We start from the raw sequence: 21,772 nt of genomic DNA on the forward strand, positions 1-21,772 counted from the left end.
CTTGTTTGAAACCAGTTTGATCTCGATGAACAATTTTATCAAGGTATTTTTTCATTCTATTAGCAATTGAGCCGGATGCGATTTTATAATCAGTATTTAGTAAATAGATAGGTCTCCAATTTTTTACAAGTTGTCTGGGTTTATCACCTTTCGGTATACAAGTAATAATACCATGTCTTTGCGTGATACTTAAAGTATTGTTTTCATAAGCATAGTTAATGGACCTTACAACAAAAATACCAACGGATTTCCAAAATACCTTAAAAAAAACTCTGATGTAAACCCATCTGATCCTGGCGATTTGTTTGATTTCATATATAACAATATTCGTCATCAAGATTGATGTCATTTATAGAATTATCTATATCTCTATATCAGTTTTCATAATATTTTTTGGCTTCATTCAGTATTTCGGCCTGCTTATAAATAATGTTACCATTTTCTGTTTCTACTTTTGGAATGATCTTGCTTGTAAAATTTCTGTTCTCTAAGTTGCAAAAGTAATGTGATGGTTTTTCCCCTTCTTCTACCCATCTTGCCCTAGATCTTATTAAAACACCCCTCATCTTTTGTCTTCTTATATCTTCTAATTCCTTATTTTTTTCTTCTAAAGTTTCAACATTGTCAGCAGTAGTACGTATTGTTTCTTCAAGGTGTTTTATTTCTTCTACAAGTTTTTCTTCTTTTAGTTTTGTTAGTTTCTTTTTGTATGAAGCGTAGGAAATACATTTTCCTCTTATTTCCATGAGAAGGGTTTCTAAAAACAATTGGTCATTTATTGTAAAAGTTAATTCTTCATCGTTAACTTGTTGCAAGTTTTCCATTAAATATACAGGTACAGCATACTGTTTTTTAACATTCTCAATTACTTCATTTGTAGTATAAAGAAAATTCTCATCACTCAGAAGGGAATTATTAAATTTCCAAAGACCTTCACCTTTCTTAAAATCATTAAAAGATAAAGATAAACTAATCATGGAATGATCAGACCTATAACTTGTTTCAATTGTACATCCTATTGCACTTGGCAATAGATTTTCAGAGATCAGAAAGAAATCAAGCCTGCTTTGTTTTAGTGGATTTTTTTTCCCTCCATGTATATCATTGAATGTCTGGATGGAACTGTCTGAAGATATCAATATAACCACCATCTTCCATAAAATCAAGAATCTTCTGCCTTGCATTTGGATTATTTATATGTTTGTAATTATAATAATCAATGTCTGGGTTCAAAACAAGGTTGAAGTCACCACACATAATGACACTTTCACAATTAAAATCATCATACAATTTTGTATGTCTTCATAGAAGGCTGGATTATCATTATTGGGGCCATAAATATTACAAAGAAGTAATTTTTTTCATCAGTTTTAAATTCTAAAAAGAGATAGTTTCCATCAGCATCCCCTTTTTGTTTTAAAATTTGTATATCAAACTTATTATTTACGACAATGGCTACACCCCTTGAATTTGAGGAGAATGAGCTAAAATAACAATCAAAACCCCATAAATTTTGAACATCACTCTCAGAGTTAAGTGTAAAATATGTGTCTTGTAAACAGTATATTTTATAATTTAGTCCTTTTAAAAAGTTAAAAACATCTCGGCGTTTGTTGATATCCCCTAAACCCTGACAATTAACAGATAAAATTTTAAAGTTCATCTTTAGTTGAAAAGTAAAGATTACCTTTGAAAGCGGTGTAGGTGATGTCACGCAGAATTGTCAATGGCCGCTGGTTATAAACTAGATGTGAAAAAGTGCGATTAAAATGATAGTGTAGGGTAGTTGTGTGACCGGGTATCCGGTATAGAGGAATGAGTCCTTTTGGAGTTTAGGATATTTTATTCATTAAATTGTACATGAATAACCCTGTGGATAAAATGGTCAAATTAGTAACAAAATAAAATGAAATTTATACCGCACACTTTAGCCAAGAATTACTTTACAATTTACTTGCTGCTGTTTACAATTATCTATTAAAGTCAGTTAACTTCTTAATTGAGAAAATAAATAATAATTACAGATAATCTATGATAAAAAAAATTAATCAATGATATATGATTTCCAAAGAAATGAAATGAAACGAAACGAAAATCCAAATAAAACACACATAAAAAAAAATAGTACGTCCACAACATGAAACATGCAGAACATAGACATGACATACATAAAGACAAAACAAACAAATACACACAATCTTACCTCACATGAGGTGTAAAGGTTTACTATATACTGTATGTACTTCTAATATTATTCAGGCATTATAAGGGCAATATCCTGCATATAAAACGTAGGGTCTATTTTAATTTTTCCGATATGGTTAAAATTTGTTCAGAAACACGAAAATTGACTTTCTCGTATTATATATTACTATTTAAAACTTTAATAAATAAGAATTACTGAAAAGATACTAAATTTATCTGAGTACAGTTAATCAATTAACTCAGTGTGCACACAATACATTACTCTAGCTCTCGAACTCCTAAATAATGAAAATGAAAATATTACCTAAACAAATACTTTTAAAAAAAATTAAACCTACATTAAATTAAAATAAAAAAATAATTACCTTTGATCCAAGTAGATTTTAATACATAGGAAAACTAAATGTGAAACTGACCCTGCCCTGGCAATTATACATGTAGCACGAACTTGTGCCACCGGGAAAGTGAAAACCCGCCAAACCAGGTAAGCTAATCGAACTACCTGCGGTGCAATGAACCCTAAAATTTAAATACTAAGGTCATACAGTCCCAGGTCGTCTGTAGATATAAATAGCATACTCTCTAAATAAATGTAATTCTTATAAAACTTATTAATAACAAAAGCACAAATCATTCTAGTATCACAATAATTTTATTTATAATAACTAGTTTAAACCTGAAATGAATTATATTAATTAATATTATACTTAAATATTTACAAACACATATTAACACTAAAATACTGGCTATAACAGTTGAATGGTAAAATGTCAGGAATTGATTAATGGACACTACGGAGTTGATATCTGGTGTTTGATGTTGGTTGGATAGCGAATTAGAGAAAATCGAGAAAACTCGTTGCCATCCTGTCGCTTCGCTCGCTACTCTCGCGAAGCTCACTGGTAGGATTTATGCCCGTTTATCATTTATTTTCAATTTATTGACAAAATTGCCGACTCCTGTTGTTGTTGTTGTAGCCAAATCCGTTGGCAAACAATACCGGAACAGTCTCTACGAATAGTAGTACAAAGAGTCCTGAACGTGGCAGAAAGATCTGGAATATTTTTTCGTTCATTTTTCACTTTCACTCGGAACATTTTTTTATATGCTGAAATTTGCCTTCAACCGTACAACAACAGAAAGTGGAGGGGTTAGAGGAAAGCAGCTTCAAAATGACAATTTACATAGTAAAACTATACATGCTATATATATATTGAAAAGACTAATCGCAAAAAAAAAAAAAAAAAAAAAAAACAAACAAACAAACAAAACCAAAAAAAAAAAAAAAAAAAAAAAAAAAAAAAAAAAAAAAAACACCCCCCTCCCGCGTACTGAGGGCCTGTTTAAGAAGTAAGGACATATATGTATATGCGAGCATGGTGAAATTTCCACAATGTTAGATGCAGGGCAAAATATGTCAAAACCAGTTAGCCAAATGTTGACAAAAAAATTATCATTATGAAGTAAAACTGCACAAAATTTCCCTTATTCATGTGGGGGAAAAAAATCAGAAATATATGTCTGAAAACAAAATTGAATGATCGATTGATTATATATTTTGTCACGTTCCATTCGAGAATTTTACTCATATAGATACATCCTTTGCTATGTTATGGTGTTATTGAAAAAAAGAGAGAAAATTTGTAGATAACAATCTGAACCCTAAGAATGAGGTTTTTAAAAACAAACTATTTAATTTCATGGAAATTATCATACCCTTTCAATAGAAGAATCCACGAAAAAGGCGCAAAGGTAATTTATTCGGGACATTTGCCTCGAAATGATTGTGGCACCCCTTCCGTAGAAGACAAATAGACTAATCCAATAGTTTAGAAACGCAGAAAAACTGTTACAGGGACACGAACGTGTATGGTATCACAAAGAATATACAGGTGCATGCAAACAAAAAAATTGAAATCAATTTTTTGCTTCTGTCATATGAATCATTCTTTCTTCTGCAAGCTATTTTTTTTTTTTGTTAAAATAAAGGAAACAAATTTCGATGTAAATCAGCTGGCACAAAATCTAGTTCACTTAGTATGATCTCTTAGTTTCGGACCGTGGAAAAATTGTTCCTTATACTGCCTGACGCTCGTGGAGTCAAGCAATAAACATAAGCTTCTTTATTTTATATTATACGTGTATGTAATGGAGAAATCTGATGAAGAGTTATAAATAACTAGTGCTGGTGACTAGAACACTCTAACCCCTCCTCCAACCCAGGCCCAATATTATGGATTCTTCATTCTACACGCTTGTCATAAGCAACTGAATATATACACACTCTTAATGTAACCATAGTTATTTTATTCTTTCTATCACATCTTATACTATATTATTCTTTCACATTCATTTTAGATTATTAACATGAAATTAATTATCAGACTATATTTATGATTACAACAAAATGTAATTGTAATATAATTACACATAATAGAATGACTATAGTCATTGTAACTGACTCCCGGGTATAATCTTTAACGGTGGTTATTAGTATGTACACACATGATTTTTTTTTATATACAACACATAACAAATAAAGTAATGTGTGACTTACCTGTTAGAGAATCCTCGTATATCACACGGTATATGTTTACTGTGCTGTTGTTTTCTGAGCCTACCCACAGTAGATGTGTGTAATTATCATAACTAAGGCAGCATGATTCGTCTATCCCGTGCTCTAAAGTCTGTATCTGTGACAGAAATTTACCATTTTGGTCTAATATCTGAACTGTGTGGGTGTTATAATCACACACCAGGATGTGTGACAGTGCGTCTGTACAGATTCCACTTGGAAATAGTTCTGATCCTGATGGAGGTCTTCTGTAGGAGAAACGATGTTTACCACGACCATCTGTCACCACTACACCACGGGACCAGTCAGACACAATAACATCTCCATTGCTGTTCTCTGTGATGTAGCTAGGTGATCTGTACAATCTCTGACCTGTGTTGTTGTTGTACTGTATGGTCTGGATGTGTTCTCCTGTGGAGTTATACCGCACTACCTTGGCTTCTATATTTGTATCAGTGTTATACATCCCGACCAGCAGGTCTCCATTGGAGGGGGAGCTGTAGACACACTTGTACCCATGGTGCTGTGTTGTACTTTATTAATTTAGTCTTTATCTTGTTATCTGTAGACAGTTTGTTGATGTTATAGTCACTGTCTATATAAATTAAATCACCGTCATTGTTCACAGTGTGTACTCCCCATATACTACTTATATCTGTCAGATGATGTAGTTTATCCCCTGCTGTGTTTGTCAAGATGAGATTGTTATAATAACTGATCCAGAACCGGTCTGACGATACACGGGAAATGTGACCACCACGACTAACACCTGTCACTCTGACAGATTTCTGTAACACAAATCTAGACATCATTTAGAGCAGACATTTATTTCATCTTCATCCTGTGGTTTAACTCCATAACAGAATCCAGTGTTGAATTCCTCAGTCAGGGAGATTTCTCTGTAAATTACAACATTGTACTAGAATTATCTACATCAATAACAAGTCTCTATTTCTTCTGTATAATGTATTTAGATCAGTAATTTGTTTCTCTTTACACTTAATAAAATGTATCTTTCTGATACATAAATGCCTCTCTTTTCAAATTTTGAATATTTAAACCTCAGTCCTATCTACTTAATTACATATATAATAATAATAAGATGATTATTTACCAATCAAAGCCCTCAGGGGGCATATACAGTTATTTCAGAATGATTACATATAAATATTAAAGTATATTGTGATATGAAAGAATATAAAACATATTTATCATGAAGGTACAATACCACAAGTAAGATACTCGTGAAAATGCAAGATTTGCAACATAATCAAAATAGTCTGAAACTGGATCAATATGATTTATAAAATTCATCAATAACAAAATCTTTTTTACACTGTACACTAGATCATATTTATAAAATACTTTAGCCCCAGTGTACAAATTATTAGGAATCTGTACCCACAAGTACAAGAAATCATATTTGTAACAAATACTTAACATGCAAGTGCTTAAATTTTACAGAGTTCTGTGCCCACTAGAACAAGAATGTATAGTCCCCCCCCCCCCCTCACCACCACCACCACCACCAAGAACACACTTGTACATTATACGTGGTACTAAATCCTTACAGAATTATGTGACCCCCCTCCTCAAGAACGAAATTGTACCTGATGCGTGATACTAAATACTAAAATAGAATTATGTGAACCCCCTTCCTGAAAAACACAATGGTACCTTATACGTGGTGCTGATTCTTTACATTGTGTGGAGACTTTGGTTGGTGAAATGGAAATCTAATCATAATATAAAAAAAGAGCAGCATTAGAAAATCTCTGACATTATAAATTAAAAAGACATTTTGATAGTTAAACGTATCTACATGAAATTGAAATGTAATATATAGTTCTAGACATTATACATTTCACAGTTTATAAAGTAAACTATCCCAAACCATTTTATATCGTGAAATATATGGAGATAACGAACAGTATTCAAGCCCAAAAGTCCATTAATCAATACAAAATTGGAGCAGAGCAAACACGGACCTCCAAACATCAGAGGTGGGATCAGGTGCCATGGAGGAGTGAGCATCCCCTGCCGACCGGTCACACCCGCCGTGTGCTCCTTGTCAGGATCGGGAAATCACGGAAAAATCCATCGACAATTCAGTGTGTAAATAATGGCCTAACAATTAGTGTGAAAAACGTCAGTCAGCATTTGATTCAATGATAAATTGTATTTGCTGACAAGGTCATTGTATCGACCATAGAACTTACGAAATGATGACTTTAAACGAGACAGCTGATATTCTTGTTTCATCAACTTATTTGTCAATAATTTACCTCGTTTTAGAAATTGTACATATGTAGAGCATGCTCTTGCGTATCGAATCAACTGAGAGATATATACCCCGTATGCAGGTGATGAAGGTATATTGCTGCATAAGTAAGGGAAGATGACGATTGAAAAGTTAAAGTCATCACGTTTATCATAAAGCTTGGTTGTTAGATTACCATTAACGTCTTTTTCAAGTAAAATATCCAAATATGAAACAGATGTGTCAGACTCTGTGGTATCTTTTATCTCAAGTTCACAAGGATATATCGTATCGACATGAGAATGGAAATAGCCATTGTTAATTGACAATACGTTGTCGATATATCTAAATGTCGAGTTGAAGGCCACAGCAAGTGTTTTCTTCTTTTCACGTACAAGATTTTGGACAAATTCTGCTTCATATGAATACAAAAAAGGTCTGCTAATAACGGGGCGCAATTGGTACCCATGGGAATTCCAATAGATTGTTGGAAGACCTGGTCTTCAAAAACCACATAGATATTGTCAATCAGAAACTCAAGCATCCTTTTAATGTCAACTTCAGAGTACTTATGTGAACAATCAGAATGTTTTTTGACAAAATAATTTTGCAAATGACCAATGACAAGGTAAGTATATTTACGAGTTCCATTTTTATTGAAAAAGCAGCTGTCAATGATATGAAAAAGCCTGGACTTTAATTGATCGTGGGGAATGGTTGTGTACAAAGTTGAAAAGTCGTAAGTTTTTAAGCTGTTGATTTTGGTAAAATCTTGTGATTTCAAATTTTCCAAAAGTTCCTTAGAATTTTTAAGTATTCACATCTGATTTACACCACTTCTCAAATATATTGTTGCACAGTACTCTTGAAGTTTCTCCTTCACTACTAACATAGAAGGCCTTTCCCAATTAAAACATCGACAAATAAACAATTAACAATGGAATAAACAAACAAACAACATAAATAACATGAAAACATGCACAAAAACTTAACTTTTCTTGATAAAGATGAAAATATAACCATTTTTACACTTTCTACAACAAAAAATATCTTTTATGAACAATTTTATCACTATACATTGCAACTGGGTACCACTGTTAATATCTTAGTGAGGAGTAAAGATAGAGGCTTGGTTGAACAATAAATAAAACAATATCAATAAAACAAGAGACCCATGGGCCACATCACTCACCTGAATTCTTTGGCTCGAGAAAAGCTGAAATCATTTCATAATTCAGTGACAAAGTGAAGGTATCTCATAAAAATCTACAAACAATGTAAGGAACTATGCAAGTTATTCTCAATCCCAGCTACATTTTACACCCAATTAATCAAATACAACGCAATATGGCCATAAAATCTTTGTTAAATGCAAAGAGGAGTTCAATGATAATTTAATGAAAATTTTAATACAAGTGTAAAACAATTAATTACTCATAATTAACTCTTCTGATAGGGGTGATAGACGATGTCTTTTATTGGAACGTTAAAATATATTGGATATGGATAGTGTTCCTTTAATCTTTTCTAATGTTTAACGCATTTGAAATTAAACATATATGATTGATAAAATACAGTGTTTTAGTTGTAAACACCTTTGAAATATGTTGAAAAAAGAGCCTTTTGTTGGTTTTTGTCTGTAAACCTATGTTCCCTCCGTGAAAAAACTAAAGGCGTGGCATGAAGTTGATAAATAATATTTGTAATACCTGTAGAAATGAAATTTTTGTTTTAGGGGGGAAAGGTGACTTAAAAATATTTTCATTTTTTTATTGATTTCCATAGCAAAAATCACAAGTTTTACAAAAATTATCTCTTTTTGTTCTCACAAAAACTATGTTTTGTAAAAATCCATATAAATATCTACATGAAAATGAAAAATCATTCAAATATATTAACTTTTGAAAGTTGGGTTAGAGATAGGCGGCAGAACGATACTTTCGTTTGCAGTTCTTTGTAAATGTTTATATACGTGTGCAGTCTACCTACCTCCCCTCTCACACCCACTACCACACCCACATAAAATTGATTTGAACAAGCTGAATCTACATTAACTGAGAATAACTGATATTTATCAATCTAGATATGGCTTAAGAAGATGTTTTCCCCACTATAACTAAATGGCTTTGTTCTTCTTGAGAAGATTTTCAATACATATTCTTATGTAAAATTTACTGTGTTTCTGTCCAATCTCCAAGAGTTATTATTTGAACATATTTGAAATTACACGCTGTTAGTTATAAAGTCTCCACGAAAGTTTCATCTTTTCCGGTCCTGAGAAGATTTTTAAAAGATGTATGTAAATTTTTACTAATTCTGAATTATTTCCCCTTGAAGAGGGTGTGGCCCTTTCAACTGAACAAACTTGAATCCCCTTCACCCATGGGTGCTTTGTAGCAAGTTAAGTTAAAATTGGGTGAGTGGTTCTTGAAAAGATATCGAAAAGTATGAAAAGTTTAATACGACATGCGTCAGGCAGAGTGGCGCAGTGGTAGAGCGTCTGCTTTAGAGTCGCGGAGTAAGGAGTTGATCCTTACGTCGCGTGTTCGAATCCCACCGTGAGACTGTGAGACATGTAGACCGGACCTTCGGATGAGACTGTATAAACCAAGGCCCCATTTCGCAGTAGATGCTGGCACGAAAAAGATCCCTCACTGGTCAATGGCCTTGAGAGACGAGCATAGGTCAAAATTTGAAGTTCTCCACTGGCAAGTGGTGGCGTCTCAATATGAGTGAAAAATTCTCAAGAGGGATGTTAAACAACAAACAAACAAACGACAGGCAGACGGAAGTCGGACAACGGTGATCAGAAATGTCCACTTGAACCTTTCTCTCAGTAGCTAAATGCATATTCATTTATATATAGTCTATTTAATTCTTAAGGAAGTGTTTAATAAGAAAAAATGAATGGTTACATTCAATCTATATTGCTTAATTGCATGATGTTTCTTTGGACATCAGCTAAACAAAGTTTGCGGAAGACAAAAAGACGGGAGGACAGCTAGATGAAAAGGACTAAAGACAGACATGATAAACACTATATGATCCAGGTATAATCATAACAGGGTATAAAATACCTGCCAGTCACATTTTTTTCCCGATTGTGACCCGAAAAACTAAGAATTATTTTCTTTGGTTTAAAGTATTGTTTTTTATAACTTTATCATTTTTATTCAAATCTTCGTTAAATTAATGAAAGAAAAGCGTTAAAAACATGTCTAATGATGATTTCTTCCTCTAGATAAAGTTCTATCCACCACATTCTGGAAATCCTCTCAACATGAATTAACAACTCCAATAATTTTTGCTTCGAAAATAGATACCTTCAAAAAGTCACATATGTAAGTCTTTGTTATCACCATAATTACATTTTGTACATGTAAGCTTCAAAATTAATTAAGTTCATGTAGTATTTATCATTATATTATGTGGAGTCAATATATTATTTATCTATATAAAATGAAACCACTTATTGTCTCCTTTTCTTTATCACGTGATTTTAATGGTTCCTATTGTTTTTACCTATAAGAGATAAAAATGGCTGTTATTTGTTTAAAGTAGTATGGGAAAGAGGTATAACCCATGCACTTCAATCAAAAATATCAAACTGAATACCTGTATTTGTAATTCTTTTTTATGTATGTGGAAAATTCTGTTCTGTTACATATTTGATAATATTCTCGTTTTTTGCAGAAAAGTTCCATATTAGACCAGTTCAGCAAATGTTCAAGTAAATGAGATTTTTAATGATGTTGGTATTAGAGGTGATCTTAATGGCATAGGTAGTGATGTGAGTCGTGGTATAATTAGAGTTTCTGCAGCCTTGGTGGTGTTGGTAGTGATATTGGTGATGCTATTAAAAGTGATGTTGTTGTTGGTATAAGTGGGGTCTGTGTGGTGTGAATGTAATATTGCTGATTGGATAAGTGGTGTCTGTGTTGTGTCTGAGGTGCGAATTTTAATATTGTCTGTGGTATCAGTGGTGTCTGTAAAGTTTCTGTGGTAGGAATATGGATTTTGTTGTGTAATCATTGGTGTCTTCCTAACTTTCGCTGTGTAGATAATGATTTTTGTTGTTTGGGTGGTGATATTTGTTGTGGTATCAGTGGAGCTGATGTGGTTTCAGATATTGACGGTAGTGTCAGTGGTGTCTATGTGGATTTATTGTTGTATATAATGATTCTGCTAGAGATATCTGTACTGATTTGGTGGTTTTGGTGGTTGATATTATCTTTTCTAAGATGCCATAGAATTTTCCACGAATTATTGATTATCTTCCCTTGAAAGACAGTGTGGCATTTCCTGAAAAAATATTAAATCCACTTCACCGAAAGACGCTTAGTGGCAAGTTTGGTTAAATTGGTCAAGTGGTTCTTGAGAAGAAGTCGAAAATGTAAAATGCTTACGGACGACAGACGGATGCCAGACACTCATCGACGACAGAAGCTCATTTAATTTTTAACTCAGGTGAGCTGAAAAGGGATCTGTCATTCAAGATTGTGATGATGCATAAAATTTGAGCATATGCCTTTTGCTTATCATATTATAACCACTCAGCAAGTACAATTTATTCTGTCATAAGAAATACACTTTTATTTTGGACTAAATTTGGGGTTCAAAGAAGACCCTGCATTTTCAAGTGTGTTTTCCCTCTTAGCCTACGTTTTGGAAAACAAATAGATGCTATGGTCGATATGACACCTTGCATGATGCGGTAAATGAAACCTGAAAAAAAAATAATAGCACATACATAGTTACCATTTTAAATCATAATTTACTTCTTCACTAAAGCTCTCACTTCTCTATAACGTCTCTCTGATTACTTTGTCTACTTGATTGTTTAGATACTCAATGTAGCTAAATGCAATAAATTTCAAATGACCTGTACACCTAGCTTTCTTTTCAAACAACCTATCAATAAAGAATACTTACATATTAGGATAATCTAAACCATGAAAAACATTTCAGAATAATAGTTTGATGTTTGGCTTTGTAGTCATACATATTGGTAATCACTGCAGGATGAGACACATAGATGTCTCGATTCTTAGATGTCCGTAGAAATTGACGTTATCCAAATAAAAAGAAGTAGTTGTTAAATGAACATGTGCTAGCTTTATAATCAAAGAGATGTTTTAAAGCATGATGATTGGTTGCTTTTTAACACATGAGGTGCACTCCTCAAGAAAAAAGAAGTAGAGGATTCTTAAATTATTTCCGTCTTTTAAATAGTCACCTTATTCATTTTTACGAATGCATTGAATACACTATATCTTCATTCATTCATATTTGTGTGTTTCGCACTTTAATAAAACCCAACTTGAATGCATTTCAAAACAAACTATATTCATTCATTATTTTGTCCACACTTTCTATTTTATTTCTATCTTTACTTACATGTATCTTTGGCTTTTCGGGTTTACTAACGTTAAAGATGAAAATTTAGTTTGTTTCAACAGCCACTGATTGCAATCCTCCAAAGAAAAATGTGTTCCTAATTTAAAGTTTTTTAGGTCTTCCGTTTTCAACGGAAGACCTATAGTGATTCTACTGTTTCTTATTAAGGTCTTCCGTCTTCACGGAAGACCTTATAGTGATTCTACTGTTTCTTATTAAGGTCTTCCGTTTTCACGGAAGACCTTATAGTGATTCTACTGTTTCTTATTATTATTATTATTATTATTATTATTATTATTTTTAGACAATTTTTGTGCACGCAATATCTCGAGAACTATTCAGTGGTTTTTCATCAATCTTTCAGGGATAATGCGCTTTAAAATGCCATTGTTACATTTGAAAGAATTTTGGAAAAATTCGTTTCCGATTCCAAGTTATGGACATTTTCTGATTTTGAAATGAATTTTTATCCGCGCGAGATCTAAAGAACGGCTAAAGTTATGAACTGGAGACTTGTTGGAGAGCATAGAACATGACTTTTAGATATGCGGGTTTGCCTTTTCGTGCGTCGTGAGTACTTCTGGTCGCTACCGGAAGCGAATTTAAAAAGTCAATTTTTTCAACTTTTACGTTTTTCAATATTTTTCTTTGATTTTAATAGGGTTAATAGAGACTCTTATTCTAATGCTTAACATATAATTTGTTTTTAAAATTGTCTACCAGAATATATTTAGAAATTTTTTTTTTAGACAAATCTTGTGCACGCAATATCTCGAGACCTATTCAGTGATTTTCCATCAAACTTTTAGGGATAATGCGCTATAAAATGCCATTGTTACATTTGAAAGAATTTTGGAAAAATTCGTTTCCGATTCCAAGTTATGGACATTTTCTGATTTTGAAATGAAATTTTATCCGCGCGAGATCTAAAGAACGGCAAAAGATATGAATTGGAGAATTGTTGGAGAGCATTGAACATGACTTCTAAATATGCGGGTTTGCCTTTTCGTGCGTCGTGAGTACTTCCGGTCGCTACCGGAAGCGAATTAAAAAAGTCAATTTTTTCAACTTTTACGTTTTTCAATATTTTTTTTTTGATTTTAGTAGGGTTATATTCCTTTATAGATGTAAGTTACCGAACATAATAGGTATCAGATTCCTGGAGCGTCATATGGTGTTTTGTTGCAAAACATTCAGGACTTTTCATTAATGTGTTACTAATTGGAATAGTCCACTTTGGGGGTAAAGAGGAATATAAAATGTGTAAGAAAACTTAGCGCTGCCTTTATGTCACTTGCCCGTATACGATATGTTATATGTACATTGTGATAAATAAACATTCTTGGGCTCGAATATCAGGCTATATCAACATATTTTTAAAAAAAAAATTCCTTGAAGTTATCACGTACATTTATTCAATTGAAGACACATTTCAAAGAAAAGGTGCGAAGATTTACTCGTGACGTTTGGCGCGAAATAATGTATCTTGACCCGCCTTTCACAAATGGTCTGATGCAGTAGTGTAGAAGTACAGAAAAAGATTACACGGACATGTCTGTATTTGGAATTGCATAGAATAGAAAGCTGAATGCATAAAGAATAAAGGAAGTAAACACAATAGTTTTCTTTAGTTTTTGTCAGTAAGAGATTGTTTTCTCTGCTATCAGTTATTGTTAAAACTCAAGTAACAAATCCGATGTAAATCTACTAGCACTTGCACAAAATTTAGCTGGCTAGTTTTCATCCTATAATTCCGCACTATAAGAAAAAAAAATAATAATCTGCCTGACACTCGTTACTTCAGGGAATGAGTGCAAGGTAAACATCGATGATGGCTGGTACATTGCGCTAGTGTAGTGGTTTCAATATTAAAGAACAAGGTTCACTTAGGGCCTTTTTTGGCCCTCTGAATTTCAGAAAAACTGAAACTGCTTGGTTTTAGTTGACGATGCATTAAATATCATTTAGACCTTTGATGACTGCGTATCTATCAAAAATGACGTAATTTTCTGGCTAGTCTATGCATTAAGACGTCATGAAATGCGTCATTTTCCTCGTATCCTGAAAATTTCTACAAATCAGCCAATTTCAAAGCTATTTTTCGATATTTAATATAGGACGTAACCTCTGATCTTAAATATGCAACTATTAAATGATAGAACTATTTCTGAGGATTACAAAACCTGTTTTATTTTTTTAGATCAGAGGATGCGCTCATATTATTTTTCTCTTCTTTTTTTTTAAACCAAAACTTGCATCACTTTATTGCATCTCTTTCGCTGTTTTAAAATATGTTAGATTCCACCGGAATTAATCGTCAACTTCCGGTCTATTGTTCGGCAACAGTAAACGACTGAAGTCTAAAGCTTTCAGGACTGATAGTCAGTCATCAGTTTATTTGAATCGTGACAAAATCTTGTATCGCCGTTACTTCCGATTGTGAAAGAAAGTGATGCCAAAAAGTGAATAGTTAATGGTTAGCACGTTGGATTTTCAGGCTGACGACCAGGGTTAAATCTCCAGAGTGTCTGAATTTCTTTTATCACTTTTCAGCTTGAGTTTTTATTTTCCAGAATAGGACGGAAGACCTCTCATTGCTCGCAATGAGTTTCTAGTTATTATTATTCTTTTTTTGACAAAATTTTGTGCACGCGATTTCTCAAAAAGTATTCAGTCGTTTTCAATGAAACTTTCAAGAAAAATCAGTCATTGTATGAACTTTGTTCCTCACAAGGAAAATTTGGAAAATTCCATTTTGGTTCCAAGTTACGGGCAATTTCCTGATTTTAAAATGAAATTTTGTCGCCCCATTTTTTCAAGAATGGCTAAAGATATGAACTGAAGACTTCTTGGAGAGCATAGAACGTGACTTCTAAATTTGCAGAATCGCCTTTTCATTCGTCGTCGGCACTTCCGGTCGTTTACGGAAGTGATCAGAGAAATCGTAAAATTTCAACTTTCTTTTTTTGAATCAATACTTACATCACATTATTGCATCTCTTTTGTAGTTTCGAAATATGTTGGTCCCACCGGGTTATAAGAGAAAAACTACTTAATTTGAGTATTTTTCTTTCCCATTAATATCCTTTGTAGATAAAGTATTTGAAATGAATTTTAAATATGTTATTCAGACTGCAAATATCTAGATTAAGGTCAAATATCTTTGTAAAATTCACTTCCGGTCGCGTGTTTTCCTGTCCTCAAAATGAGAAGTTGTCTGAGTAAGATCTCGGAAATGGTAAGAGATTAAGACACCAAACTTATATGTGCAACAGACCTTAAGATGTAGGCAAAACCATTTGGGTTCACAGCGTCAGCCGTCACTTCCGGTCGTAACAGGAAGTGATCAAAGAAATGGAAAATTTCAACTTTTCTTCATTTAATTAAAAATTGCAGCACTTTATTGCATCTTTTTCGCAGATTCGAAAGATGTTGGTCCCACCGGAAATAAAAACGACAACTTCCAGTTATAAGAGAAAAACTACATAATTTGTGTATTTTTCTTTCCCATTAATATCTTTGTAGATAAAGTATTTTGAATGAATTTTAAATATGTTATTCAGACTGCAAATGTCTAGAGTAACGTCAAATATTTTGGTAAAATTCACTTCCGGTCGCGTGTTTTACTGTCCGCAAAATAAGAACTTGTCTGAGCAAGATCTCGGAAACGGTGAGAGATTAAGACACCAAACTTATATGAGCAACAGACCTTAAGATGTAGGCAAAACCATTTTGGTTCACAGCGTCAGCCGTCACTTCCGGTCGTATCAGGAAGTGATCAAAGAAATGGAAAATTTCAACTTTTCTTTTTTTAATTAAAAATTGCATCACTTTATTGCATCTTTTTCGCAGATTCAAAAGTTGTTGGTCCCACCGGAAATAAAAACGTCAACTTCCGGTTTTAGGAGATAAACTACGTTATTTTTATATTTAACATTCTCATAAATATTGCTTATCGATAAAGTACTTGAAATAATTTTATGTATGTTGTAGATACTGCAATTGTCTAGAGAAAAGTCAGAGATTTTTATAAAATTCACTTCCGGTTGCGTGTTTACCTGTCCTCAAAATTAGAAATTCTAACAATATTGCTCGGAAACAATAAAGGACTGAAGTCTCAAACTTTCAGGACTGATAGTCAATCATCAGTTTATTTGAATCGTGAGAAAATCTTGTATCGCCGTTACTTCCGATCGTGACAGGAAGTGATGCAAAAAGTGAATGGTTAATGGTTTGCACGTTGGATTTTCACGCTGACGACCAGGGTTAAATCTCCAGGATGTCTGAATTTCTTTTATCACTTTTTAAGCTTGAATTTTCGTTTTTATTTTCAGAATCGGACGGAAGACCTCTCATTGCTCGCAATGAGTTTCTAGTTATCATTATTATTATTATTATTATTTTTTTTTTGACTTTCTAATTTTGTGCACGCGATTTCTCAAAGATTATTGGATGAATTTACATGAAATTTTCAGGAAAGATGTGTCGTAACATGAACTTGACCTATCTGAGAGAAAATTTGGAAATTCACTTCCGGTGCCAAGTTACAGACCATTTTTTGAATTTAAATTGACATTTTGTCCGCGGATAATCTCAGGAACGGTAAATGATATCAATATGAAACTTTCAGGGATTATAGATCGTGATGGGTACAAGCCGGGTCGCTACATTTCGTTCGTCGTCGGCACATCCGGTCGCTTACGGAAGAGATTAAAGAAATAGTAAAATTTCAACTTTCCTTTTCTAAATTAATTCTTATACCACATTATTGCATCTCTTTTGTAGTTTCGAAATATGTTGGTCCCACCGGAAACAAAAACGACAACTTCTTGTTACAAGAGAAAAACGACATAATTTGAGTATTTTTCTTTGCCATTAATATCTTTTGTAGCTGAAGTATTTAAAATGAATTTTAAATATGTTATTCAGACTGCAAATGTCTAGAGTAACGTCAAATATCTTTGTAAAATTCACTTCCGGTCGCGTGTTTTTCTGTCCTCAAAATGAGAAGTTGTCTGAGTAAGATCTGAAATGGTAAGAGATTAAGACACCAAACTTTTATGAGCAACAGCCCTTAAGATGTAGACAAAACCATTTGGGTTCAGAGCGTCAGCCGTCTCTTCCGGTCGTCACCAGAAGTGATCAAAGAAATCGAAAATTTCAACTTTTTTAATTAAAAATTGCATCACTTTATTGCATCTTTTTTCGCAGATTCACGATGTTGGTCCCACCGGAAACAAAAAAGACAACTTCCGGTTATAAGAGAAAAACCACATAATTTGAATATTTTACTTTCCCATAAATATTCTTAATAGATAAAGTATTCGAAATGAATTTTAAAAATGATATTCAGAGTGCAAATGGCTAGAGTAACCTTAAATATCTTTCTTCCGGTCGCGTGTTTTCCTGTCCTCAAAATGAGAAGTTCTCTGAGCGAGATCTCAAAACAGGTAAAAGATTAAAACACCAAATTTTTATGAGTAATAGACCTTGAGGAGTAGGTGAAACCATTTGGGTTAAACGCGACAGTCATCAATTCCGCTTGTCACAGGAAGTGATTAAAAAATCAAATATTTAATTTTTTCTTTTTTAAATTAAAACTTGCATCACTTTATTGCATCTCTTTTGCTCTTTTGAAATATGTTAGATTCCAAAAAACGTCAACTTCCGGTTTTATGAGATAAACAACGTTATTTTTATATTTAACTTTCTCATAAATATTGCTTATCGATAAAGTACTTGAAATGATATTGTGTATGTTGTAGATACATGTACTGCAAATGTCTAGAGAAAAGTCAGAGATTTTTTTAAAATTCAGTTCCGGTCGCGCGTTTACCTGTCCTCAAAATTAGAATTTTCTCTAACAATATTGCTCGGCAACAGTAACCAACTGAAGTCTAAAACTTTCAGGACTGATAGTCAGTTATCAGTTTGTTTGAATCGCGAGAAAATCTTGTATCGCCATTACTTCCGGTCGTGACAGAAAGTGATGCAAAAAGTGAATGGTTAATGGTTAGCACATTGGATTTTCACGCTGATGACCAGGGATAATTTCCAGTGTCTGAATTTCTTTTATCACTTTTTCAGCTTGAATTTTCGTTTTTATTTTCCGAATCGGACGGAAGACCTCTCATTGCTCGCAATGAGTTTCTAGTTATTATTATTATTTTTATTATTTTGTTGACTTTTTAATTTTGTGCACGCGATTTCTCAAAGTCTATTGGATGGATTTACATGAAATTTTCCGGAAAGATGTGTCGTAACATGAACTTGATCTATCTGAGAGAAAATATGGAGATTCACTTTCGGTGCCAAGTTACGGACCATTTTCTGAATTTAAAATGACATTTTATCCGCGGATAATCTCAAGAACGGTAAAAGATATTAATGTGAAACTTTCAGGGATTATAGGTCGTGATAAATCCTAGCCGGGACGTGACCTTTCGTTCGTCGTCAGTACCTCCGGTCGTTACCGGATGCAAATTTAAAAAATTGAATTTTTAAACTTTTTTGATTTTCAATATTTTTTTTGATAGTAGTAGTGTGAATATAGACCCTTCTGAAAATGCTTAACATATAATTTGTTTTCAAATAGATGAATTCAAACTCTAAATATTCGCATTTTAAAATTTGAAGCGGCTTCAAAATGGCGGCTGTCACTGTACACTCCGACGAGCAGATCGGCACTCGGAGCTCCTCGGGTGGCTCGTATCTCGCACACTAACCTCGGACGTCAACGGTGTTCTACCATGTTGTTGATACAGTCATGTGATCTTCTTTGAAATTCCTCCAAATGTATACCTTTGAAATCTGAGCTATTTTGTGGCATGCCCAACACTATGTTTTTGCATTCATAGACTACTTACATGATGTTGTAATCAAAACAAATATAAAAGATAGAATTAGACAAGAGAAGAAAAAAACTTTTTGAAAAACTTTAAGCAGAGCGAAATATGAAATGAGTTACAAGGCAGTTTTTGGCGGAGAAATGTAATTGATTTGATACACATTCCTCCACCAATCACATCCGAGGTTTGTATGGAGGTAGCGGAGTCAGCTGAGGATTACCGATTGGAAGGTCGGGGTTAATTACGGAAACAGCCGAGCGTCTTGTTGAAGGAAACTACAATAAGGATCAATGTTCTCACAATATTGCTCGGCAATATTCTGGTCGTGACAGGAAGTGATGTACAAAAGTGAATGGTTAATGGTTAGCACGTTGGATTTTCACGCTGACGAAAAGGTTTAAATCTCCAGATTGTCTGAATTTCTTTTATCACCTTTTCAGCTTGAATTTTCGTTTTTATTTTCCGAATCGGACGGAAGACCTCTCATTGCTCGCAATGAGTTTCTAGTTTTTTTTCTAATTGTCAGTGATTGAGCGTATAGTTTAGTGACTACACCTACAATCACGAGTTATTTTGGGCATGGTATATAATATACTTAGAAATTTCAGAAAAGATGCTTCCTGGTATGGTATTTGAGTTTTGCTTGACGCCATAAAAGTATCATTATCACAGATAGTTTAGCGAATTTCTCTAGCTTTATAGGATTAAATGTGACCCACAATCCTTGTCCAGATAATTAACATAATTAATTATATTGGCATGAGCAAATATATAAAACCCGTTGTTGTTCGTCCTAATACGTCTTGTTCCAGCCGCTGACCAAGCCACAGGCTACGGCCCATGAGTAAATTTTACTACACATTATGATTGGAGGGCAAACTTAAAGCATGGTGTGTCCTCACTACTATACAACGACTTTAAATTATTTGAGGATGGGACCAGTTCTAACTCAAAAGTATAAAATTTTTACTTAAAGGCTCTTGTGGCTCTCCTTACAGAAAATACAATAAAAACTATAATAAGCTATAGTTTACTTTAATTAGCTATAGTAAATAAAAGTTCCAAAGTTTTTTTAATAGTAAATTAAAGTTCCAAAGTTTTTACTAGAGTAATTCAAAGTTCCAAAGTTTTTACTATAGTTAACCAAATTTTACTATTGTAAATCTAAGTTCCAAAGTTTTTACTACAGTGAATCAAAGTTCCAAAGTTTTCACTATAGTAAATTAAAGTTCCAAAGTTTTTACTATAGTTAATCAAAGTTTCAAAGTATCACTATACTATCACAACGTATTTACAATAGTTTATCAACTTATTAAAGTATTTAAATAATTTTTTTGCTTATTTTTCCGTTTTTAAGAGGGTTGGAGTTGGGTTTGGATGGGAGCTTGGGTTTTTGTAAATCTAAATTTAAACTTACAAATTAGTTCATTTAAAAGCAATATTTACATTTATAAATAAAAAAAACACTTTTGCTGAAGTTGATGGAGAAGGTATTTTAGTTCTAAATTACGCGAATTTTATTTTATAGTTAATTATTGTCCTTTTTCCATAAAAAAAGACAAACTACATCTGCATTAAATAAAATACATTAAAATGTTGTATATCTATGGCGCAACAGACAGCCTTACATTAAAATTAATTTCTTGTACATTCTTTAAGAGGAGGGATCGGGTTTATAAAATGTTCTCTGAATCTTTTTTGAACATTAATATCATAAAATGTCAAGAATGAGAATCAAAAACATAATTCCATGGGTTTTTCTACAGTAAATCAAAGTATCAAAGTTTTTTACTATAGTAAATCAAAATTCCAAAGTTTGTACTATAGTAAATCAAAGTTTCAAAGTTTTTACTTTATTTAACCAAAGTTCCAAAGTTTTCACTATAGTTAATCATAGATCCAAAGTTTTTACTATAGTTAATCAACCTTCCAAAGTTTTTATTATAGTAAATCAAAGTTCCAAAGTTTCCACTATAGTTAATAAAAGTTCTAAAGTTTTTACTATAGTAAATCAAAGTTCAAAAGTTTTTACTATAGTAAATCAAAGTTCCAAAGTTTTTACTATAGTAAATCAAAGTTCCAAAGTTTCCACCATAGTTAATCAAAGTTCTAAAGTTTTTACTATAGTAAGTCAAAGTTCAAAAGTTTTTAGTATAGTTAATCAAAGTTCCCAAGTTTTTTACTTGATACTATAGTTAACTATAGTAAACTATATTTAACTATAGTTTACTATAGTATTTTTCTTGTTAGGGTTAATACAGACACACAATACACTCATTATCAAATTTATAGCTAATTAACACGTCGTAGTTAAGACACAAGACACTATCATTTACACACATGAGTTGTTTAATGTATAAATACAACTAATACACAAATGCAATATTACGTTTGTCTACTTTAGGGACAAACTATTGTGACTAAATTTGTACACCGTTCTTCGAAATATTTAAATACTGTTACTATATGTAGTAATCAAATTAAACA

General features: G+C 32.8%; 1 protein-coding gene across 1 annotated transcript; it reads right to left on the reverse strand.

Annotated features, from left to right (window-relative positions):
• Positions 1 to 374: 374 nt before the first annotated feature.
• Positions 375 to 5,589, reverse strand: LOC133202033 (uncharacterized). The gene is made up of 3 exons (XM_061337807.1): positions 5,416 to 5,589; positions 4,763 to 5,303; positions 375 to 757 (listed from the first exon to the last, which is right to left on the reverse strand). Exons 1-3 carry the CDS (start codon positions 5,587 to 5,589, stop codon positions 375 to 377), a joined length of 1,098 nt encoding a protein of 365 aa, XP_061193791.1.
• Between the last annotated feature and the right edge of the window lie 16,183 nt (positions 5,590 to 21,772).

This window comes from Saccostrea echinata, unplaced genomic scaffold, assembly GCF_033153115.1.
Source record: "Saccostrea echinata isolate AGI-Se365-2 ecotype Australia unplaced genomic scaffold, CSIRO_AGI_Sech_v1 ptg000046l, whole genome shotgun sequence".
Lineage (NCBI taxonomy): Eukaryota > Metazoa > Mollusca > Bivalvia > Ostreida > Ostreidae > Saccostrea > Saccostrea echinata.